Source organism: Anomaloglossus baeobatrachus, chromosome 6, assembly GCF_048569485.1.
Source record: "Anomaloglossus baeobatrachus isolate aAnoBae1 chromosome 6, aAnoBae1.hap1, whole genome shotgun sequence".
NCBI lineage: Eukaryota > Metazoa > Chordata > Amphibia > Anura > Aromobatidae > Anomaloglossus > Anomaloglossus baeobatrachus.
The window spans coordinates 119,728,488-119,754,013 of record NC_134358.1 but is presented as its reverse complement, the minus strand read 5'-3'; the positions used below and the strand labels follow the sequence as shown (position 1 = coordinate 119,754,013).

The 25,526-nt window shown below is 46.5% G+C and overlaps 1 protein-coding gene across 2 annotated transcripts; it reads right to left on the bottom strand.

Annotated features, from left to right (window-relative positions):
• Positions 1-700: 700 nt before the first annotated feature.
• XKR9 (XK related 9) lies at positions 701-24,242 on the bottom strand. 2 transcript variants are annotated; one of them, XM_075316319.1, is made up of 4 exons: positions 24,117-24,242; positions 20,501-20,936; positions 5,905-6,107; positions 701-1,377 (listed from the first exon to the last, which is right to left on the bottom strand). In XM_075316319.1, exons 2-4 carry the CDS (start codon positions 20,770-20,772, stop codon positions 743-745), a joined length of 1,110 nt encoding a protein of 369 aa, XP_075172434.1. In that variant the 5' UTR covers positions 20,773-20,936; positions 24,117-24,242; the 3' UTR covers positions 701-742. The 2 variants fall into 2 exon arrangements, with proteins under 2 accessions (XP_075172434.1, XP_075172435.1); XM_075316320.1 differs by lacking the exons at positions 20,501-20,936; positions 24,117-24,242 and adding an exon at positions 12,435-12,504.
• Between the last annotated feature and the right edge of the window lie 1,284 nt (positions 24,243-25,526).

Genomic DNA, 25,526 nt, shown 5'->3' with positions numbered 1-25,526 from the left:
AGAGTGAAGGCAAAAGGGCCAACAAGGGCTAAGCATCTCTGGGAACTCCTTCAAGACTGTTGGAAAACCATTTCCGGTGACTACCTCTTGAAGCTCATGAAGAGAATGCCAAGAGTGTGCAGAGTAGTAATCAAAGCAAAAGGTGGCTACTTTGAAGAACCTAGAAGATAAGACATATTTTCAGTTGTTTCACACTTTTTTAAGTATTTCATTCCACATGTTTTAATTCATAGTTTTGATGCCTTCAATGTGAATCTACAATTTTTAGAGTTTTTTTAGAGTCATGAAAATAAAGAAAACTCTTTGAATGAGAAGGTGTGTCCAAACTTTTGGTCTGTACTGTATATATCGTATATATTCTAGTTTGATGTCACATTATCCCAGTAACCTGTCTGCCCAGTGTACGCCTCTTGTGGCACTTGGATACGAATTATTCTCAATATGGTGATGTGAATAACTAGGGCTCAGGTTGTGGGGTAGTCAGGATACAATTTCAGGTTATAACAGCTGGCATATAACTGCAGTGTCCCTGTGTGATTAAGAAGCTAAATGTCTGTTGTAAATTTCCTTGACTGTTGTATGACTTAAATACTGTAGGGGAACACTGGTAGAATTAATCTGCAGTTCTATCAAAGTCACAAGTCTGTTTTACAGATCACTTTACTGCCCTTTTAGGTACAGGACCTTTTAACGTGGGCTGATTCTAGCATACAGATAATAAAAAAAAATGACAATAGATTGTCTACGGCATTATGAAGTTTGTTATTCTGCTCTGGTCCTTACAGGTGATCCCATCCACTGTATCCCCCTTAGGCTGACCAAGACAGTGCAAAGTGGGATGGAAACAAGCATAATACAGGATTAGTGATAAAATACCAAGTCCCAAAGTCACAACTGTAGCAATACTGAGCACCTCAAATATAAAAGTGCGTGCAAAGACCGGTCTGAGAAAGAAGCACAGGCCGAGGATGCCTGATGTGCAGAAGCACCGCACAGAATAGTAAACTGATATGGGGATTCTTGTTTTAGACCCTTTTACATTGAAAAAGGTAAAAATCAGAATGATTCCAACAACAGCCCGATACAGAATTTCCATTCCTTTGGTTTTGCAGAAGTCCGTGTCTTGCCTCCAAGCCCAACAAAAGCCAGCGACTCCCAACAATGTCACAAGGCCAGCAAAAATATAAGTATTGCAGGTTAGAAGAAAGACTACACTGACGATCCAGGAGGTCAGAGTAAAAAACTTGTAGCACGTGTAGGTGAGCAAGGGAAGTCCCAAACTTATCCCCTTCTGTCCTGGGAGAGATTTTCGTAACGACATCTGGTAATCCACCGTACACCAGGAAATACTGAAAATAGATACCATGACGGAGATATCTAAAAAGTAAAGAGAAATATAAGACCATGAGACCATGAAGAAGACTAAAAATACTTTGTCATTTTCCTATGATTTGCATTAGGCATAGTAAACAGAGCTCTCAAAGAAACAAAAATGCTTTTCTTAAATGTAAAATATTATTATTTATTATCTGAATAATATATATTATATATTATATTGTATTATTATCACATCAGACACAACTATAAAAATGCAGTCACTGCATCAATCAGCTGATCTTTCTTAAGAAATGTGGCATTATGTAGCAGCTATTAATATATGGCTGTCAATTTACTGCAAAGCGTAACATTTGATAAACATATAGGGGCCAATTCATCAAACAATTTTTGCCTGAATCTAATATATAAAGCTGAGTGTATGTATGCGTGTGTGTTTGTATGTGTGTCCATTCGCTAAAGGAATCCACACCGTCACATTTACAATCACAAAATTTTGCACACACACCGCATGTGACTCAGGGAACGTAATGGACTATGTTTTGAGGAGAAATTGAACCCCCCGCTTTAGTTATTCGCCAAAAAAAACTGGTTACATTAAAGTCAATGAAGCTGGGAGCTACAGGTCATTAATAGGAGCTCTGATTGGTTGCTATAGGCAACAAAGGACATTCTTCGTATAAGACGCTTATGTGTTGGTGGGGGGATGAATGGAGAAGGAAGAGGCAGACAGACAGGGAAAGAGACAGAGAAACAGACAGGCAGACGGAAAGAGACAGACAGGGAAAGATACAAACAGACAGGGAAAGAGACTGAAAGAGACAGAGGCAGACAGGGAAAGAAACAGACAAGGAAAGATACAGACAGAGACCGACAGACAAACAGGGAAAGAGACACACAGGGAAAGAGACAGAAAGACAGACAGAGACAGACAGACAAACAAGGAAAGTAACAGACTGGGAGACAGACAGACAGGGAAAGAGACGGAAGGGAAATAGACAGGGATAAAGACAAACAGAGAGAAAGACAGACAAACAAACAGGGAAAGAGACAGACAACCAGGCTGACAGACAGACAGGGAGATAGAGAGAGACAGACAGAGAACTAGAGCGATAGAGAGACCGAGAGGGAGAGAGACAGTTACTATCCTGGGCAATGCTGAGAACTACAGCTAGTTCCATCATAAAACTGTTTCAAATGTTGCAGGTTTTTTTGCACAAATTTTCTAAAAATGTAGCAACCTTTGGCACTTTTATCAATCGCGACTAGTTCATCTGTCTTTTTGAAAATTGGGTGGAGCTTACCTGGGAGGGGGATGTGATCAAGCACTGATCGTAAATTCTTAATTCATGCCACAAAAGCAGAAAACCACACCGAAACGGCGTCAAAACCGTTTTTGTGCATTTTTCTGGCAAAAAAAACCCGCATCACTATCGCATCAAAATTGCATGGTGTTTTGATGTGTTTTTTTTTGCCTGGAGGTATAGATTGGGTACAGGATTATAGTATAGAATTTCAGCACCAAATGTAGTCTGTGAACTCAATCACCTCACCGGAGGTGAGTTCACTCAGTTCAATTATTATTTATTATTATAGCGCCATTTATTTCATGGCGCTTTACATGTGAAAACGGGTACACATAGTAGAGACAAATACAATAATCATAAACAAGGCACAGACTTATACAGGAGGAGAGAGGACCCTGCCCGCGAGGGTTCACATTCTACAAAGGATACAGTAGATGAGAGAAGAGATGGTCGTGCGGTGCTATATCAGACTGAGGGTTACTGCAGGTTGTAGACTTGTTGGAAGAGGTGGGTCTTCAGGTTCCTTTTGAAGCTTGTCAAGGTAGGTGAGAGTGTGATATGTTGTGGCAGAGCATTCCAGAGTATGGGGGAGGCACGGGAGAAATCTTGGATGCGATGGTGGGAAGAGGAGATGAGGGGGGAGTAGGGAAGGAGATCTTGTGATGATCGAAGGTTACGTGTGCGTAAGTACTGGGACACTAGGTCACAGATGTACGGAGGAGACAGATTGTGGATGGCTTTGTAGGTCATGGTTAAGGTTTTGAACTGTAGTCGTTGGGCAACGGGAAGCCAGTGAAGGGATTAGCAGAGAGCAGAGGTCGGGGAGTAGCGTGGGGACAGGTGGATTAGTCGGGCAGCAAAGTTTAGAATAGATTGTAGGGGTGCGAGACTGTTAGAAGGGAGGCCACAGAGCAGGAGGTTGCAATAGTACAGGCAGGAGATAGTGAGGGCATGCACTAGCATTTTTGCAGCTCCTTGGGAAAGGAATGTACGAATCCGGGAAATATTTTTGTGTTGGAGGCGGAAGGAGGTGAACAGGGCTTGGATGTGTGGCTTGAAGAAGAGAGCAGAGTCTAGAGTTACTCCCAGGCAGTGAGCACGTGGAACTGGGTAAAGTGAGCATTGACACTGATGGATAGGTCGGTTGGGGACGCTGAGTGAGGAGGAGATGAGGTCAGGTTACCTGCGGTCACAGGTGGAGGACCGTGGGAACCTCCAGCTATGACCACAAATAACCTGAGTGATGTCACCACTCATCAAGCAGCTCAGTCATTCTATGTCTGAAGCTCACAGCGGGCGGTCATGTTCTATGCCCACGTGCTGACACTTCAGATGTAGCAGATCTGGAATCGTCATGGGATCTTGTGTGGATTACATTGGACTTGGGTGTTTTGGGGGTTAATAAAAGGGTGAAAGGGGGTGTTTTTTATTTAAAATAAAGCATTTTTTCCGATGTTTATTTCTTTTCACTTACAGATTAGTAATGGGGGGGTCTCTTAGATGACTGCCATTACTAACCTAGGGCTTAGTGGCAGCTGTGAGCTGTTATTATGATCCTCTGTTATCCCCACTCTTTCCTCCACAGCTCCTGTTCTCAGGTCTGCTTTTTTGAGGTCTTTCTTAATGCCAGCAACCTCTGCCTGTAATCCCTTAACTTGCTTTGTCAGGGTAGTCAGACCTTCTTTACAAAAAGACACCACTGCAAAAACGTCCTTTAAAGTGGGGTTTTCTGGAGCCTCCTCTGCACTATGTGCTTTCTCCACTTCTCCTGTATTAGCTTGCTGCTTTTCACCATCCCCCATCTCATCAGAGCTGGCATTGTCTTCCCCCTCCTCTCTTTTCTCACCTCTGTTATCTATATGCTGACGTGATTTCTCTGGAGTCCAGGCAAACTTCTCCAGCGTTGCTGCGACCTGCATCCTCTGCTGACAGGCTGCATTAACTTTCTCAGCTTCCTGCCTTATCATGGCACCATCTTGAGAGCTAGGGACTTTCCCGCCTCCATTATCTTTTTGCCTGTGACGGACCATGGCACCGCTCTGCATCCACCAGACTCACCCCAGACAAGTCCTCACCACCCTATCTTCCTGACAGCCGGCTGAGGCAGTGATAACAGCGGTGTTCAGGTATTTATCATGGGTGTTTGCAGGAGAGCTCCACAGACACGTCTCCTCACATTGCCGTCCAGGCCACGCCCCCGTGAGCTGTTATTAACCCCTTATTGCCCTGACTGCAACCGCACCAGGGAAATTGTGTTGAACTGGGTAAAGTTCCGGGATTGTTGCATCTAATGGACGCGCAACCCTGGGCAGCTGCATAATGCTATTCTTAGGTTGCTGGGGCCTAATAAGCATGGGTCTCCCCAGCCTGAGAATACCAGCCCCCAGCTATCAGCTTTATCATGGCTGGGTATCAAATTTGGGGGGGAACAGCATGCTGTCTTTTTTAAATTATTTAAATCATTTTAAAAAGCTGCATGTGGTCCCTTTTATTTTGATACACAGCAAAGATAAGAGCACGGCTAGGGGCTGCAGCTTGTAGCCATATACTTTTTCTGTGCTAGGTATCATAATATGGGGGGACCCTACACCAATTTATTTATTTTTAAACCACGATAGGTACACACACATGCAGCATCTCTGAAAGGAACCAATCAGAGACGCGGGGGAAGCAGTGCATATGCATTAGGGCTAATGAGCTGCTTCGGAAGTAGCGTTACAGCTGTGCGGAGACTGGTAATTATAAAGCACTTGCGCCAATCCCCCTATACTTTGTACCACCATTTTCAAGCACCTGATTCGGGGCTTCATAGACTTATATGGGGACCGGGGTCGGGCCAGATATCTGGAATCAATTCTAGGCCCAAACCGGGGTTTGTTTTTTGTTTGTTTTTTTTTTAAACCCGGTTGGATCCGCCAATCCTGGGTATTTGCAAGTCCGCCCATCACTACTGGCAACATGATTTTTCAGATCACTTTTATTATGGTAATACCATACTTGCCTATTTTACTTTATTTTTCCATTCAAAAACGTGGGGAAAAAAAATCGAAAAATAGTATAAAAAAAACTAAAAATTTGTAGTCAATTTCTGAGACCAACATTTTTTTATTTTCCATTTAGTAAGCCAATAAAATAAGAAAAATGCAGTGCCAGTCTTTAGGCAATAAATGGTTTGATTTTTGTTTTTTTTTCTAAACCAACAAAAACTAATGACATTAGAAAATTCATAGCAACATAAAAAAAACAAACTTCATCAACTTACACTGAAATATAGTAATCTGCCCGTGCTCCATGAGTATGTAGAGCTGAAGTATGAACTGGGGGGTACTTTCCAAATATGTTTTAAAGCACCGCAGCATGCTCAGGTCTGTCAAGTCATACACTGCTTTCTTCTTGGTATCCTCACGATCCTGCCTTCTTTGGTCTTGGGTCGCTCGATATCCATGTTTTACTGCATACCAGTATCTGGATGGGAATACAGGATATACATGGATGAAGCTGCAGAAAATCATGAAACTTCTTACAAATTCTCTAAAATGAACACTTAGGGTTATAATCAAAGAAACCTATAGAGGAAGACAATAGCTGGAACGCAATAGGATATCTGTTCATGTCATCGCTCCTCAGGTTTTCAGGTTTATAATCCATTTTCTGGGTCAAAGTGAAACCACGTTAAATTTGCAGTCACAGGTAGATAAGTTCTGCCACACGTGAAGTTGAGTGGAAAATCAAGTCTCTGTGGTTGGCTAAAGTCAACAAGTGCTTCATAGGAAAGATATTCAATCCGTGGGTAGGCACGGGAATAACGCATTCAACAATTGGCTGTGTAATAGAATCTCTCCATCGTACACCGCTCTCCAAATTATTATACAAATAGTAAGTTTCTCTAATTTTCCTAAATGGTCGATGTGATTGAGTCCGTATAATGTTCAAATCATCAACCATTAGAGTTTAAATCACATTTTATTGAACAAACCTCCCAATAATCATAGTTTTTCAATAAGTAAAAAAAAAAAATGCACTGTTTTAAATTATTACGCCCAGCAGTTTCCAAACATTTTATAGGTAAAGAAATTGAACTGGTCATTTGTCGAATTTACAGCATTAAGATGTTACATTTACTGACGTCAAAAGCTTTTCCAATCCAAAATATCTTAAAGGGAACCTGTCAGGTCCCTTATGTGTTCTGACCTGCAAGCAGGGTTATGTGTGGCCTAGAAACCCCTTCCTACACATTCCTGTGTTGTAATATTGTGTAATATGAATGTATAAAAAAAGTTTTATTACTTACAGTCATGGCCAAAAGTTTTGAGAATGCTACGAATATTAATTTTCTTCATCGTTCCTCATGGGAGACCCAGACCATGGGTGTATAGCTTCTGCCTCCGGAGGACACACAAAGTACTACACTAAAAAGTGTAGCTCCTCCCTCCGAGCATATACACCCCCTGGATAACCAAATATAGCCAGTTCAATGCTTTGTGTTCAGGAGGCACACATCCACACATGCATTCTCATCTGATTTTGATTTTTGGAAAGAGTTTGAAGAAAAGCTGGTCCAAGCCTGGACTCCTGGCATGTCCCTTCTCACCCCACTGTGTCGGTGGTGTTGTTAAGGTTGATTTCAGGGCTGGAGCCCTTCATGCCGCGCTCCTTCACCATCCCCTCGGGCTCTGGCTTGAAGTGGGAGCCAGCACGGTTCTTCCTGCCTTGCAGGAGACCGGTCTCCATCGGCAGCCCCTTTTGGATCCTGCCGGACGGAGCACTCATCCCTCAGGGACCTGGCCCTGCGTCTCACAAGCTAAGTATATGAGACGTGGTTATCGGGAGGTCCCTTGTACTTTGTTGTTGGGGAGAGTGTGCTATGTTACTTTGCTGACATTTCCGGCCGGTTCTCTGGTTTTCACCGGAGAACCGTGCCGATGGTGCCTGCGCGCTGGCCGCATTGTTAAATTTAGGCCCCGGCTTCGCCTGAGGCCTACTTTCGTTTTCACTGCCCCTGCATGCCAATCATGCAGAGGGACAGTGCGGCTCCGCCCAGCGGCTGTTCAGCACAGGGAAGGGACACTCCTCTCTGAGGAAAGATTCCCTCCCCTGTATACCTCATTTGCCCTCCAGTTCCCGCTCTTAGAGCTGGCCCCGCCCCCTCTCCTCGCTCCGGAGCCATTTTATCAGCGTTCTCACACTGATAGGAGCTGCCTGCAGCATCTCTCTGGGGGTCCAGCCTGTGGGATCTGGAGGGCACACAAACGGTCTGGTAAGCCACAACCTCCGGTTGTGGACCTGCTTATATACTCTCTGGGGGCCCTTCTAGCTCAGAATCCCCACTTCAGCAGCATGTCTCACACAAGGAGCAAGGCTGCAAGGCTGTACTCAATATGCACTGCATGTAAGCTCGTACTGCCTGAACCGAGCACATATCCACATTGTGATGCCTGCTCTAACATGGTGGTCCCTCAGCCTGTAGTCTCACTCCCAGTGGTCCCTCCGGCTGCTCCGGCTCCGGTGGCTGAACCCCCGGCTTGGGTAGAATCCTTCTCTAAGTCTATCTCCCAGTCCTTTGCCGACTCCATGGGACAGTTGTCCCGGACTCTGCTGAGCATGCATCAGCCCCCTTCTCAGGGCGCCTCTGCTGCTACGGCTCGCTCAGCAGAGCTCTAAGAGCTTAGACCCCGTCCTCCTAAACGGGACTCTTCTCCGTCCTCGTCCCACGGCTCTGATTCACGAGCTGAGTCGCAGGGCGAGGAGGATGCCTTTACTGTGGGCTCGGACGCTACCTTCATGTGCCCCATTGATCTAACCGAAGGTGATGCAGATGTTAGTGATTTGATTGCGTCCATTAATTCCGTACTGGACCTCAATCCACCAGTATCAGAGGAACAACCCTCTCTGGTAGAAAAACACCAGTTTACCTCACCTAAGAGAGCAAGGAGTGTGTTCTTTAACCACTCCAGTTTTCAGGCCACTGTTACCAAGCCCAAGGCCTGTCCTGACAAACGCTTCCCAAAACGTGGTTCTGATGACCGTTTTCCTTTTCCAGCAGAGGTGGTCAAGGAGTGGGCTCATTCACCAAAGGTAGATCCTCCAGTGTCTAGAATCTCAGCCCGGACAGTTGTATCTGTGGCTGATGGCACCTCACTTAAGGATTCCACTGACCGCCAGGTTGACCTTCTGGCCAAATCTCTATATGAAGCGGCAGGGGCCTCGTTCTCCCCATCTTTTGCAGCAGTGTGGGCTCTTAAGACCGTCTCTGCTTCTCTGGAGGAGATGCATTCCCTCACCAGGGACTCTATGCCCGAAATGGTTGCCTTAACTTCCCAGGCTTCGGCCTTTTCATCCTATGCCATGTCTGCCATTCTGGAGGCCTCTCACCGCACGGCGGTGGCTTCCGCTAATTCCCTCGCTATCCGCAGGACCTTGTGGCTTCGAGAGTGGAAAGCAGACGCTTCTTCCAAGAAGTACCTTGCTGGGCTCCCATTTGCTGGGTCCAGGCTGTTCGGCGAACAACTGGATGAAATTATTAAGGAAGCTACTGGCGGGAAGAGTACTTCCTTGCCACAAATTAAAACCAGGAAACCTGTCCAGGGCAGGAACCAGTCGAGGTTTCGTTCCTTTCGTTCCTCTAACTGGTCATCCTCTAAGCCCTCAGCCTCGTCCACTAACTCAGCCAAGGACCGAAAACCCAGCTGGCACACGAAGCTGCGTCCTCAGAAGACCGCAGGAGCCGCTGCCACTAAGGCAGCCTCCTCTTGACTATCTGGCCGCGCCAGCAACATCCTTGGTCGGTGGCAGGCTCTCCCACTTTGGCGACGTGTGGTTTCAACACGTCTCCGATCAGTGGGTGCGGGATATCATCTCCCACGGCTACAGGATAGAATTCTCTTCCAGCCCGCCAAACAGATTTTTTCTGTCCACTCCCCCCTGCTCCAAAGCCGCCGCCTTCTCTCAGGCCGTGGCATCCTTGCAGGCCAACGGAGTAATTGTACCGGTTCCCGCCCGGGAACGGTTCAGAGGTTTCTACTCAAATCTCTTCCTAGTCCCCAAGAAGGACGGTTCCTTCCGGCCCATCCTGGATCTCAAGCTTCTCAACAAGCATGTTCAGGTGCGGCACTTTCGCATGGAATCTCTGCGATCAGTCATTGCCTCAATGACAGAAGGAGATTTTCTAGCATCCATCGACATCAGAGATGCCTATTTGCATGTGCCAATTGCAGTTTCACACCAGCGTTGGCTACGTTTTGCAATCGGAGAGGAACATTTCCAATTCGTGGCTCTCCCCTTCGGGTTAGCCACGGCCCCTCGAGTATTCACCAAGGTCATGGCAGCAGTGGTTGCGGTTCTGCACCTCCAGGGGTTGGCAGTGATTCCTTACCTGGACGACCTTCTGGTCAAGGCTTCATCCAGTGCAGACTGTCAGCGGAGTGTCTCGCTCACTCTCGCCACTCTAGTCCAGTTCGGGTGGCTTGTCAATCTACCCAAGTCCACTCTGACTCCGACCCAGAGTCTCACGTACCTAGGGATGCAGTTCGAGACTTTGCCGGCACTTGTGAAGCTGCCCTTAGTCAAACAGCAGTCCCTTCGTCTGGCGGTGCGCTCTTTGCTGAGGTTTCGTCGTCACTCCATCAGGCACCTAATGCAGGTGCTGGGTCAGATGGTGGCGTCAATGGAAGCGGTTCCCTTTGCCCAGTTCCATCTGCGTCCTCTGCAGCTGGACATTCTCCGCTGCTGGGACAAGCGGACTTACTCCTTGCACAGGTTGGTGGCTCTGTCGCCACAGACCAGGGGCTCCCTTCAGTGGTGGCTTCGACCCCTCTCTCTGTCTCAGGGACGCTCCTTCCTGGCCTCGTCCTGGGTGATCCTCACCACGGATGCCAGTCTAATCGGCTGGGGAGCAGTATATCTCCACCACCGAGCGCAGGGCACTTGGACTCAGTCCGAATCAGCCCTCTCGATCAATGTGCTGGAAATCAGAGCTGTGCTTCTAGCTCTCTTAGCCTTTCACCATCTGTTGGCGGGCAAGCACATTAGAGTCCAGTCAGACAACGCGACAGCGGTTGCCTACATCAATCACCAGGGCGGGACACGCAGCCGCCTAGCAATGTTGGAGGTTCAACGCATCCTTCAGTGGACGAAGGACTCCAAGTCCACCATATCCGCAGTCCACATCCCAGGCGTGGAAAACTGGGAGGCAGATTATCTCAGCCGTCAAACCGTGGACAGCGGCGAGTGGGCTCTGCATCCGGCAGTGTTTCGGACAATCTGCCGCAAGTGGGGCACTCCGGAAGTGGATCTAATGGCATCCCGGCACAACAACAAGGTTCCGGTTTACGTGGCTCGCTCCCACGATCCTCAGGCCTTTGCAGCGGACGCGCTGGTTCAAGATTGGTCCCAGTTTCGTCTGTCTTACGTGTTTTCCCCCTCTAGCTCTCTTGCCCAGAGTCCTGCGCAAGATCAGAATGGAGGGCCGTCTGGTCATCCTCATTCCTGCAGACTGGCCCAGGCGAGCTTGGTACCCAGACCTGCTCCATCTGTCCGTAGAGGTGCCGTGGCATCTTCCGGACCGTCCAGACCTTCTCTCACAAGGTCCGTTTTTCCGCCAGAATTCTGCGGCTCTCAGATTGACGGCGTGGCTCTTGAGTCCTGGATCTTGACGACTTCAGGTATCCCTCCTGAAGTCATCTCCACTATGACTCGGGCCCGTAAGTCTTCCTCGGCCAAGATCTATCACAGGACTTGGAAGATTTTCCTGTCCTGGTGTCGCTCTTCCGGCCATGCTCCTTGGCCTTTTTCCCTGCCGACCCTCCTGTCCTTTCTTCAGTCCGGTCTGCAGCTAGGACTATCCCTCAATTCCCTCAAGGGACAGGTCTCGGCTCTGTCAGTATTGTTCCAGCGGCGTATCGCCCGGCTGGCTCAGGTGCGCACCTTCATGCAGGGAGCATCTCACATCATTCCGCCTTATCGGCGGCCTTTGGATCCCTGGGACCTTAATCTGGTCCTCACGGCCTTGCAGAAACCCCCTTTTGAGCCACTTAGGGAGGTTTCTTTGTCCCGTCTTTCACAGAAAGTGGTCTTTCTAGTGGCCATAACTTCCCTTAGGAGAGTCTCTGATTTGGCTGCTCTCTCTTCGGAGTCACCTTTTTTGGTTTTTCATCAAGACAAGGTGGTTCTCCGTCCGACTCCGGACTTTCTTCCTAAGGTGGTATCTCCTTTCCACCTTAACCAGGATATTTCCCTGCCTTCCTTTTGTCCGGCTCCTGTTCATCGCTTTGAAAAAGCGTTGCATACTCTGGATCTGGTGCGGGCGCTCCGGATCTATGTGTCTCGCACCGCTGCTCTTAGGCGGTGCACCTCTCTTTTTGTGCTGACTTCAGGTCGGCGTAAGGGCCTCTCGGCTTCTAAGCCGACCCTAGCTCGTTGGATTAGGTCGGCCATTTCCGATGCCTACCAGACTACTCAGGTGCCTCCCCCGCCGGGGATCAAGGCACACTCGACCAGAGCTGTCGGTGCCTCTTGGGCTTTCAGGCACCAGGCTACGGCTCAGCAGGTCTGTCAGGCTGCCACTTGGACTAGTCTGCATACCTTTTCGAAGCACTACCAAGTGCATGCTCATGCTTCGGCAGATGCGAGCTTGGGCAGACGCATCCTTCAGGCGGCTGTCGCCCACTTGTGAAGTTAGGTTTCGCCTACTTCTCAGTTTTCTGTTTATTCCCACCCATGGACTGCTTTGAGGCGTCCCATGGTCTGGGTCTCCCATGAGGAACGATGAAGAAAAAGAGAATTTTGTTTACTTACCGTAAATTCTTTTTCTTATAGTTCCGTAATGGGAGACCCAGCACCCTCCCTGTTGCCTGTTGGCAGTTTTTCTTGTTCCGTGTGTTTTCACCGGCTGTTGTTGTAAACAGAGTCTCCGGTTGTTCCGGTTCTTGCTCTATTTCTACTTGTGGGTGGCTGTCCTCCTTCAGCTTTTGCACTAAACTGGCTATATTTGGTTATCCAGGGGGTGTATATGCTCGGAGGGAGGAGCTACACTTTTTAGTGTAGTACTTTGTGTGTCCTCCGGAGGCAGAAGCTATACACCCATGGTCTGGGTCTCCCATTACGGAACTATAAGAAAAAGAATTTACGGTAAGTAAACAAAATTCTCTTTTTTACAAAGTCTACTGCTTAAGTATTTCTAATGGCAATTTGCATATACTCCAGAATGTCATAAAGAGTGATCAGCTTAACGGCAATTACTTGCAAAGTCAATATTGGCTAAGAAAATGAACTTTAACCCCCAAAACACATTTCAACATCATTGCATTCCTGCCTTAAAAGGAGCAGCTAACATTGTTTTAGTGATTGTTCCATTAACACAGGTGTGGGTGTTGATGAGGACAGGGCTGGCGATCAATCAGTCATGATTAAGTAAGAATGACACCACTGGACACTTTAAAAGGAGGCTGGTGCTTGGTATCATTGTTTCTCTTCAGTTAACCATGGTTATCTCTAAAGAAACACGTGCAGCCATCATTGCTCTGCACAAAAATGGCCTAACAGGGAAGAGTATCGCAGCTACAAAGATTGCACCTCCGTCAACAATCTATCGCATCATCAAGAACTTCAAGAAGAGAGCTTCCATTGTTGCCAAAAAGGCTCCAGGGCGCCCAAGAAGGACCAGCAAACGCCAGGACCGTATCTTAAAACTGTTGCGGGATCGGACTACCAGCAGTGCTGAGCTAGCTCAGCAATGGCAGGAGGCTGGTGTGAGTGCTTCTGCACACACTGTGAGGCGGAGACTGCTTGAGCAAGGCCTGGTTTCAAGGAGGGTAGCAAAGAAGCCACTTCTCTCCAGAAAAAACATCAGGGACCGACTGATATTCTGTAAAAGGTACAGGGAGTGGACTGCTGAGGACTGGGGTAAAGTCATTTTCTCAGATGAATCCCCTTTTCGATTGTTTGGGACATCTGGAAAACAGCTTATTAGGAGAAGAAGAGGTGAGCGCTACCACCAGTCTTGTCTCATGCCAACTGTTAAGCATCCTGAAATGATTCATGTGTGGGGTTGCTTCTCAGCCAAGAAAATCGGCTCACTCACAGTCTTGCCTAAAAACACAGCCATGAATAAAGAATGGTACCAGAATGTCCTCCAAGAGCAACTTCTCCCAACTGTCCAAGAGCAGTTTGGCGCCCAACAATGCCTTTTCCAGCATGATGGAGCACCTTGCCATAAAGCAAAGATGATCACTAAATGGCTCATGGAACAAAACATAGAGATTTTGGGTCCATGGCCTGGAAACTCCCCAGATCTTAATCCCATTGAGAACTTGTGGGCAATCATCAAGAGACGGGTGGACAAACAAAAACCAACAAATTCTGGCAAAATGCAAGCATTGCTTATGCAAGAATGGACAGCTATCAGTCAGGATTTGGTCCAGAAGTTGATTGAGAGCATGCCAGGGAGAATTGCAGAGGTTCTGAAGAAGAAGGGTCAACACTGCAAATATTGACTTGCTGCATTAACTCATTCTAACTGTCAATATAACATTTTGGTACTCATAATATGATTGCAATTATATTTCTGTATGTGATGTAAACATCAGACAAACACAATTAAAAACCAGAGGGCAACAGATCATGTGAAAATATAATTTTGGTGTCATTCTCAAAACTTTTGGCCATGAGTGTACATGTTCCATATGTAAATGATCATAGGGGCTAGTCCCCTGGGCATCGCATTGTCCCGTTGGCGTTTGCATGCTTTCTGTGGTATCACACCCCTGTGGGTGTGATACCATGGATTTACATGACCGACATCACCGTTGCTCCTTGATCCTGTGCACTTACCATTCCCGCAGCCTTGTTATACGGGTGCTTGCTTGTTGGCTTCAGACGTGCTCTGCGCATTCTCAGAAGACTCCTGCAGTTCCGACCATGCGCAGAGCACGTCTGAAGCTGAGAGGCAAGCACCTGGATAACAAGGCTGCGGGAATGGCAAGCGCAGGATCTCAAGGAACTGATGGTGACGTCGCTCATGTAAATCCATGGTATCACACCCACAGGGGCGTGATACCACGGAAAGCATGCAAACGCCCACGGGGCAATGCGATGCCCAGGGGACTAGCCCCTCTGATCATTTACATAGGGAACATGTAAGTTATAAAACGTTTTTTATACGTTCATATTACACAGGGATGGGTAGGAAGGGGTTTCTAGGCCACACATCACCGTGCTTGTAGGTCAGACCACACATGAGACCTGGAAGGTTCCCTTTAAAAGGTCAAGTTGCTTGGTAACATGGGTAACTTCCTTGATATCACCTTCACAAATCTTGAATTCATTAAACTTGTGAGGTTTTGGATAATTTCTGGTTCAATTTCTTTGTAGGATGTCAGAATAGCCTCTCAAAGCAGCTATTTTGATATGAACTGCCTCCCATCCTCATAGAGATTTTCTTGAGTTTCTCAACAGGGTTGAGGTCAGTGGAGGCTGGCATTTCTCTTCTTTTATGCCCATAGCAGCCAATAATTCAAAGACATTCTTTGCAGCATGAGATGAATTTTCATGCATGGAGATGATTTTGCTATGGATAGCACAGTTCTTTTTGTATCATAGAAGAAAGTGGTCACTGACAAACTCTATACACTTTGCTGGGGTCATTTTCACAACTTCAGTGACCCTAAAGGAACCTGCCAGCATTTTCCCTATGATTCTGGCCCAAAACATGACCCTGCCACCTCCTTGCTGACGTTACAATCTTTTTGGAATATAGTGGCCATCCACAAACGATCAATCTGGACCATCCAGTGTTCCATGACACGCATCAGTAAAGAAAACTATTGTAAAATTAGTCCATGCATTTCTGAGTCCACTGCAACAGTTTCTCCTAGCAAGCACCATTTTTGCGTAAACACTATTTAGGTATGGCCGAACAGTAGGTTTATGTACAACTGCAGCCTCTGGAGGATCCTACACCTTGAGGTTCCTGGGATCCAGAGGTACCAGCAGCTTCTAATACCTGTTTGCTGCTTTCAAGATTCAAAGAAGTCGATCCAGCACGGTGCATTTGATTAAAAATAAAAGTCCTTTATTGAAAAACCATTAAAAAGTCTGTAACGGGGGCAGGGGGCGCCTCAGGGGTTGTAGTCGCGGTCTCCCACCTAGGGGGCGGCAGGCTGACCCCCGGCCCGGCCGTCACTGTTAGATCAGTGGTGTTGTTTGTGGGGCAGAGTGTAGGTGGCAGGGACACTTCCATGTGGGCAATTTGCTTCTCGATGACACCTTTTTCTCTCAGCTCACAGGCCTCTTCACCACTCCCAGTAAAGAGCCACAGACGGGCAGTTGGTGAACTAAGAAACATTTTATTGAACACAGCTTCCACTCTTCTTTACACCTTTCAGCATCAAGTCACTTTGGTTTACAGGTTAAACTTCTTGCTGACGGTTTCCTCTTTCCCCGGTAACTTTCCCTCGCCTGCAGGGGACATGCGTTAACCCCCTAGTAGCCGCACACTGAACCCTGTTTCACTGTAGGGCAGATCTAGCACACTCTACCGGCTCCGGATAAGTTCTCACCTCTCCACTTCTTTGCCGGGGAACTACTTCACTTGTTTTCTACGGGCGTTCCCATTTACCTTCACTTCTTTGTCAGGGCACTACCCTTCGCCTGCAGGGGCCACTTGTTATCCCCCTGATAGCTGCACTGCACTGTAGTACACACTATCGGCTTTGGGACTAGTCTTGACTCTTCCACTTCTTCTGCCACTGTACCACTTCCACACTCTGCCCCGTCACCTCAGACTTCTTTCTCCAGTCACATCTCACTGCACACTGGACTCTGCATTCAGAACCCTTCCTTCCCCACCTAGGCTGCCCTGCCCCTTCCTTCCCTGCCACTGTTACCAGGGGAACCACTGCTCTACACTGGTACCTAGTGGGGAAACAGTTTATGACAGGTAACATTTTACCATTTAACATTTACCATTTGCCACCATACTACTGTGGCGTCTTCAGGGGGGGAAAAACAGCTCCTTCACTACCAGGGGTCCGACTACCCCTTACATTCCTCCCCTCTTTAACCTCAGCCTCCTGGCGAGGTTCGTACCTGCAAAACAACACATGTAGGAAAACACACAGACTGGCACACAAGTTTGGTGCCCGGAGTCCCTCCAGGGAAGCTCTCGATCTTAGTCGCACATCTGCCCGGAGGCCCTCCTCAGGCGCTCCCGGTCTTAGCTGACCTTCTGCCCGGAGGCTATTTCCAAGCGCTCCCGGTCTTTGGGTGGGCAGAAAACAACAAGACAACAAGATTCCTTCTTAACAGTCACGGAAGGAGTCCACGCATAGCTCTGCATTAAGCTCCTCCCGGGTTCAGTACTTTTAACGTTACTGTAACTGGAAACATTCACCGGCTTTCAACAGTACCGGTTTTCAACGGCAAACAAATCACTCTCTTCCGGACGATTACCTTTGGTTCTGGGATATCTTGCAAGTACGGGGCCTTAACTCCTGAGGGGGGCAGAGGGCCTACCTTAACAGACGCGGGCGCCTCCGGAATCTGTACGGATGCTCCTGGTGGCCCGCTCCCCAGAGTCAGCCGGGACTTGTAGGTGGCCCGGACTTCCGTCGTCGTTTCCCCAGTAACGGCATCCCATGAGGTAAAAAACGTGACCTTCGCTGGTTTCTCCGAGACTCCAGTCACGGCCGGTATCATGCTTGCCGGCAACGTGATGGTGGGTAACTCTCCCACCGAGCTCTCCATCGGACGTCCTCTTCCGCGTCCTACGGGCACCAGCGCGCCCGCTACGACCTGCTTGTCTGTCCTGGCCTCCATTTTGTGTAGCACAGGTAACTGGAACTGTTGCTTCTGCTGCTGGGATTGCAATGGCGCCGGGGAAGGTGGAGGCGGTTCTTCTTTTCCCGCTTTAGCACACACTCCGCCCCGGCTTCACCCACCAGGTCTGCATAGCGTTTGCGACGCCTTTTCTTTCTTGCGGCGCCGCCCACGTCTCTAGACCTCTAGCTTCTTGGGGCAAGTACCTCCCCTCTTTGGGCGGCGCACTCCGGGCTTCTTCCTCCCAGGCCAGCCCAGCGCTTTTTGTTTGGCGCCAACGTTTCGCGCCTCCACTGAGTCCATGAGGACGGCCGCCATCTTGCCGCCATCTTGTGGCCCGTTCAGCACGTCAGGCACCACTTGATCTTCCTCACAGTCTCTGGTCGGGGTTTCTTGCATGCAGGCTTGATCCTGCCGACTACGCCAGTTTGTAACAGGGGCAGGGGGCGCCTCAGGGGTTGTAGTCGCGGTCTCCCACCTAGGGGGCGGCAGGCTGACCCCCGGCTCGGCCGTCACTGTTAGATCAGAGGTGTTGTTTGTGGGGCAGAGTGTAGGTGGCAGGGACACTTCCATGTGGGCAATTTGCTTCTCGATGACACCTTTTTCTCTCAGCTCACAGGCCTCTTCACCACTCCCAGTAAAGAGCCACAGACAGGCAGTTGGTGAACTAAGAAACATTTTATTGAACACAGCTTCCACTCTTCTTTACACCTTTCAGCATCAAGTCACTTTGGTTTACAGGTTAAACTTCTTACTGACGGTTTCCTCTTTCCCCGGTAACTTTCCCTCGCCTGCAGGGGAAATGCGTTAACCCCCTAGTAGCTGCACACTGAACCCTGTTTCACTGTAGGGCAGATCTAGCACACTCTACCGGCTCCGGATAAGTTCTCACCTCTCCACTTCTTTGCCGGGGAACTACTTCACTTGTTTTCTACGGGCGTTCTCATTTACCTTCACTTCTTTGTCAGGACACTACCCTTCGCCTGCAGGGGCCACTTGTTATCCCCCTGATAGCTGCACTGCACTTTAGTACACACTATCGGCTTTGGGACTAGTCTTGACTCTTCCACTTCTTCTGCCACTGCACCACTTCCACACTCTGCCCCGTCACCTCAGACTTCTTTCTCCAGTCACATCTCACTGCACACTGGACTCTGCATTCAGAACCCTTCCTTCCCCACCTAGGCTGCCCTGCCCCTTCCTTCCCTGCCACTGTTACCAGGGGAACCACTGCACTACACTGGCACCTAGTGGGGAAACAGTTTATGACAGGTAACATTTTACCATTTAACATTTACCATTTGCCACCATACTACTGTGGCGTCTTCAGGGGGGGAAAAACAGCTCCTTCACTACCAGGGGTCCGACTACCCCTTAAAAGTCCATTATGCCATGCTAGGAGACTGAGTAAGGACAACCCGTCCGAAACGCGTCCTCCTAGCATGGCATAATGGACTTTTTAATGGTTTTTCAATAAAGGACTTTTATTTTTAATCAAATGCACCGTGCTGGATTGACTTCTTTGAGGAGACCGAGTAAAGACAACCCGTCCAAAACGCGTCCTCCTAGCATGGCATAATGGACTTTTTAATGGTTTTTCAATAAAGGACTTTTATTTTTAATCAAATGCACCGTGCTGGATCGACTTCTTTGAATCTTGGATACTAAGGGAGCGGGCTGACTCCAAATGGATCCCTGCATGGTGAAATGATGGTCTCCTAAAACAAAGAGGTGAGCTGGAGACACCCTTGTATATGCTCCTGTTTGCTGCTTTGTAGTGGAACTTTAGCAGTTGCTTTCTTAATCCGATTAATTTGTCTGGCAGAAACCTTCCTCATTATTCCTTTATCTGCCCAAACTCATTTGTGCTGTTTATCAGCCACAAATGTCTTCGCAGTACAATGATAACATTTCCATTTTCATGAAACAGCCAATATTTTCATACCTTGTGCAAGGAATAGCACTATTTGATGCTTTTTCTCAACAGAGAAATCCTTTACCTAGTTCCATTATGCACTGACACTTTCATGAATTAATGTAGTTTACTGTTCTATTTACAGTTCTATTATTGCAAACACCTTATTTTCCCCCTATGTTTAAATTATAATACACTGATGAATTGGTCCCACTAATATTTCGATCACTGCATCTAATTCCTACGGCACTTTAATCTGAGGCACTGTGCAATTCATACAACCTCATGCTAATATACCATATTGTATTGGTTTTAAACCCAAGCACTTTACACGCAGTCACTTTACCATGTGGCTATTGATTATTTATGGTTTTACAATATTTCAAACACTAGTGTAATCTTATTGTTATAACTTAAGGCTAATAATGTTCTTGTATAATATTATTTTCTTGTAAATATCTACATGGTGTAATGGCTTTAGTCCCTTTTTGTAGTTACTTTTGCTATTTTACTATTTCAATTTTAACATTTTTATTATTCAATAAAATTTAGTTTTAATTATTCAGTGTTCTGTAGCTTTTCTCTTGGATCATCATCTGAGCCTAATTTGATGTACACTGGTTCACTTGTCCCTGGGTTTCTTCTGATGCAGAACAATATTCAACCTCATGTGGCCGGAGTATGAGAGCAGTTCCAGGTCCTCACAGGAATCCAATTGAGAACCTCTGGGACATCACATATCAGCGTATTCACTGTTAATTAGCTCCACGTCTGTTCTGATGCTCACTGATGTCCTACTTCAGATTTGGAAGATTCCCAAGAACACCACACAGCCGTGATATGAGTTGCCACAATGAAATTCATGCAAATTGTATCCACCTGTGATTTCAAAATTTTCCTTTGATTTTTGGAGTTATATGGAATCCAGCCCTTAGGTGGTTAGCGAATTTGGTTTCCATTGTCTTTCTGTTCTAAATTAATTACACATTTTATATCAGTAAAGACTCTCTTATTTTGAATCTTTTGTTCATCAACATCTACAGTAGTGTTCCCTAATTTTTGAAGCATTATGTATGTGTATGTAAGTACTGTTCTGAAAAAAACGGTTCATGATATACAAAGTTTCACTTACCTGAGCAAGGTCCCAGCCAGAAAGAGATGAATAATAAGAATACACTTCATACTCTCATCGCTGCCCTCCATAAAGTCATCTTTAAACCATGTGTAACTAAAAGCTTGTACAATTAGTGTGGACACAAGAGCAAAAAATATGGTTAAGAGTCCAAAAAGATAAAGTTCTTGTTGAAAGTATTTAAATGAAATCCATAAATCTACTCCGATATCAAAGAAGAAGGAGAAAATCCCAACTATGGTCATAAAAAAATTCCATTTTGTGAAGCTCATCCTCCCAATCCCCGGTGGGTTTGTGTGTTACATTGTCCAACACCTCAGGGTCTTCTTCACATCACAAAGCTCATGTCTTATTATGAAAAGTTCTAAAATTTTCCATCTGATAATTCATTATTTTATGTTAATTCATTCTTGATTCCATTAATAAACTGATGAACCTGAAATGCAAAGAGAAAAATTATGAATGAAAGGAGCCTCATTTGTTACCAACACTGTCTGGCAATAAAATATCTTGTCCTAAATTTACAATTTTTTATTTCTTAAAGAGTAAAATAAAAGCTGAGTTCTCATTGTATGCAAAGAGTGAACAAGGGCAGATCTTCTATTATTCACTTCTGATAAACTTTACCATTGGACACTGAACAGTCAAAATTACTTTGCCCTATGTTTGACTAGGGTGACACAAAAGTCAAGGAACTTGTGTCGAAATTCCCATACCCAAGCATGGCACTCAATTAGTTTTCATGAGAAGTCTGTCCACCTCTTTACTGACAGCTACGCACGTCAGGACTCCATTCTCAAGATAGACACCGGTTCCATTGGTGTACGAGATGTTCGAGATGAGAACACCCTGATAAATAAATATGCCTCCATACACATTAGATTTACATATGTACCTGAGGATCCTCACGCTTTTGATCATCAGTTATTCTAAAATGCAAATAGAGGAGTTCTCACGCCTAGAACCCTAATGTATGGCATATTGGTAGCACAGAGTGGTTCACCCTCTGCAGGGCCCGACCTGTTTATATATTGTTACACTATGCCCCATTAAAATCAATAAGTTGTTCATGAAATTTCTCCCGCAAGAGAGGTAACCACTTTCGACAGATTTCTGGGGCTTAGATTTAAAAAAAAATCCTTATAGTTGTGGGTTTAGCTAGGAAGGTTACTGGGAATATTCCCCACCTAGGAGGTTCCAGGGTGGGAGTCAAAAGTCAATTTGCTATGAAAAATGCAACTAAGTCCTCTTACTTTTCAATGTACAGTTTACCATAATAGAAATGGCTCCTAGCTTTAGTTGGTGTACTAAAGACCTACCCTCTATAATCACAGAATTCTGTCATGCTAACTATAATAATGAAACTCTATAAAAATCAAAGTGTAAACACTGGTGCCCCCATTATCCTAAAAATGATCAAACCCCTCTGGGCTTTAACCTCGCACTACTGTAAATTTACAGCGCATGGTTAGAGTTCATGCTTCAGTAACTGTAACGTCTGCCTGGATCCACAGACTCAGACGGGCTGTAATGGACAGGCTAGAGAGAAGCCACTCACCAAGCAGGACCCCTAGAACCCTGAAACCCTTTAACCCCTATACAGGGATTTGGAATTACACAGGGCCCAAAGTGATCACTACCAGTGGAAGGCTGCAGTCCGATGAGAGTAGTAGCCAGACAGGGTCGAACCGGGAAATGCAAAACAGGGACAGAATCACGCAGGCAAGGACGTAATCAGAAAACAAGCAGAGGTCAAAACCGGATCGGGCAGCAAGGTACATAAACAGCAGGCAGGAGGGTAGTCAGGAAACAAGCAGAAGTCAGAACACCAGAATCACTAAACAGAACAGGGCGGGACAGGAACCAGGAATACAGAACTATCTCTGGCAGTGGAGAGCAGACAGGAAGGAAAATATGAAGGGTGTGATGTCTTCCCATTGGTTGTAGCTGAATGATGGTAACTTCAGCTGGAAGACACAAGACCTATAGTCAGCCAGTGGTAGTGCAGATCCCAAGGATACCCAGCCCAGTGGATGAGCGGAGCCTGCGCCCACCAGCGCCACTGGCATCGACTCTACCCCCATCACCAGCTCTATCCACGGCAGGAACACAGTGTCGTCTGGTGATCGAAGTAGAAGCCGCTGGAGCGGACTCCGGTGAGGACGTAACATAATCCAGTAGGATCAATTCTGGTCCCTATTTAACAAATATAGCAGCAGACCCTCTTGAGAAAATAGAGATGGTTTATCACTACGGATAAGCGAACCCGTGGATGTTGGGGTTCATCCAGACTTTAGTTATAAGTTAGATTTGGTACCCAGACCCCATAAAATTCAGTGGGGAGACCTGAACTTTGGTGCTGTAAAATGGTCGTAGTAAAGGCTAGCAGCTGCAAACGGAAGCAAAATGGGAGTTAGAGCAGGACGATTGCCCTGCAAACAAATGTGGATAAGGAATAAATTACAATAAAAAAAAAAAAGACGTGGGGTCCCCCCTACTTTTGATAACTAGATAAGGTAAAGCAGACAGCTGGGGGTTGGTATTATTAGACTGGGAAGGCTCATGGTTATTTGGCCCTTCCCTGCCTAAAAATAGCAGCCAGCAACTGCCCCAGAAAAAGCACATGCATTAATTCTGGTACTTTCCCCGACTCCTCCCAATCACTCTGGTGCGGTGGAAATTGAGGTAATATTTTTGGAGTTGATGTCAGCTGTGAATTGACAGCTGGCATCAAGCCTAGGGGTTAGTAATGGAGAGGCATCGATCAGACACTGCCATTACTAGCCCGTTAAGTACAGAGATTGATAAAAACAAAATTTGAGAAATTACACAGTAATTTATATGTATCCATGAATAACGAAAAAAAAAATACAATTTGTGCCACGTAAAATGAAGAAAAAAAACTTCAAACCCGTCTGGTCATTAAAGGGGTTGTTCAGTATTAAAAGAAAGTGTGAGTCATAACATGTTACTGTGGACTGACAAATCATGACAGTGTGCAATGCATACATACACTGTCAAGACTCCCCAGTATTACACAGGTGCTGACAAGTATCATCTGGTCTCACAATTGAAGATATTTGGAAGAAGACTAGTAGTCTAGTCGGCACCTGACAGCTAGTAAGTAAACCATATACATGCCATCATGTGATTGCCCACCTGCACAGGGAATACAGGGGAATCGTGACAGTGTGCACATCACACTGTGTCATGGTTTGGCAGTCGGCAGATACATAGTGAGACTGTAAACTTTTCTTCTGAGACAAGACAACCTTTTATGGGCCATTCACGGCTTGTCACTAGGGGTCAATCATTTCACACTATTTTTTCAGTAGACAATATGAATTCTCATCTCTTTATTACATCCTGTATGTGGAGCTTTTCCCGGATAGAGTTGTGTCACGCACGTATAGCTCATACGTATAGCACCTTAATGCCGCTACCGTACACTGGTAACATGTAATATCTAGGTCTTCATATACCAGGAACCTCTGCTATTACGGTAAACCTCTGTGTACTGGAGGCTAGTGACCTCATATTACATAAAAGAAGCCTATTGTTTTCTCAGTATTAGGGGCATAAATATTAGAAATAATGTGTTAAGAATGACTCTTACCTCACAGATAATATGATTTGAAGGCAAAGAAGACGAAATGTAAGACAAGAAGGTAATGAATCCTGAAGAAGTCTGCACTGACATCAAGGAGGAAGCACTGGAGAGCACACACCGTAAGAATGAAGGAAGTGCGGTGTGGGCACGGTCAGGGCTGGATACTTTCATTATGTCTTCTCAGTTACTCTGGTTACAAGCAATGTCAAGGCTACACCTTCAGGAACTGGAAAAACCAACAGCTCAGATGACCGGGGATCTCACTATGATTGGTGCCACTACGCCAGGAGTCTGCTCCCTACTGCATAATACACTCCCATGTGTGTGTGGAGGGGGGGGAGGACATTTCCCATTCATGTTGTTTGGGTCACAAGTTCTGTTTCTGGTGACGACCGCATTCGGATGTGTTGGACAGGTAATTCAAGGGGTTTTCCCAAGAACGAAAATTATCCCATTATTAGAGGATAACTTTAATTCTTAGAAAAATCTCTTCAATTTATCTGTGTGTGCTGAGCTCGGCTTGGTCTTGTAAGTATTTGCGCTTGGTCCTACAGAACGGGATCACATGCATAGTCATCGGCGGCCCTCATTTCCGGGCAGGGAGCTATCCTGGTGCTCTGCTGCCGGCAATACAGATTAGCAGCACAGCTCCAGGGGAGCTCCTGTCACTGTTCTTGTGACATGCCGGCACAACGACTCGAGACAGCATGTATGTGCTGGCCACATGATGAAGTGGAGCCCCGGGGACCAGAGCCCTGGGGGACTGGGAGCAAATGTGTTTTTTCATATAGTGAGGAGTCACCTTGTATTTAGCGGGATATGTGGTTGCTCATACCGTGTATAGGGAGCTATGTGGGGGCTCATAATGTATATGGAAGGCTATGTGGGTGCTCGTAACGTATATAGGAGGCTATATGGGGGCTCATAATGTACTGTATATCAGAAGGCTGTGAGGGCTCATAATGTACGTAGAGGGCTATAGGATGGCTTATACTGTATACAGGGGGCTATATGAGTGCTTGTATTGTATATAGGGAAGATATGTGAGGGCTCATGCTTTATATAGGGAGGCTATATGGGGGCTTATGTTCTATATAGGGAGTCTGTGTGTGGGCTCATACAGTATATAATATGATACGGTATAAATTATGATATTGTGGGGATAAGAAGACATAGTGTCACACAGAGTTTTGCATAAACTTCGCTGACTGTCATTGTGGCATCAGGCTCTGTTCAGATTGCAGATTCTGACACTCCACCTGATGGTTTCTCTGGTGTCTGGGAACAACACAGGCAGACTCTTTTGTCGACCTGCTCGGTGCTGATTCATAGGCAGGCTAGCAAGAGTGAAGGCTGCTTTACACCAGACAATCTATCGTGCGATAGATCGTCGGGGTCACGGTTTTTGTGACGCAC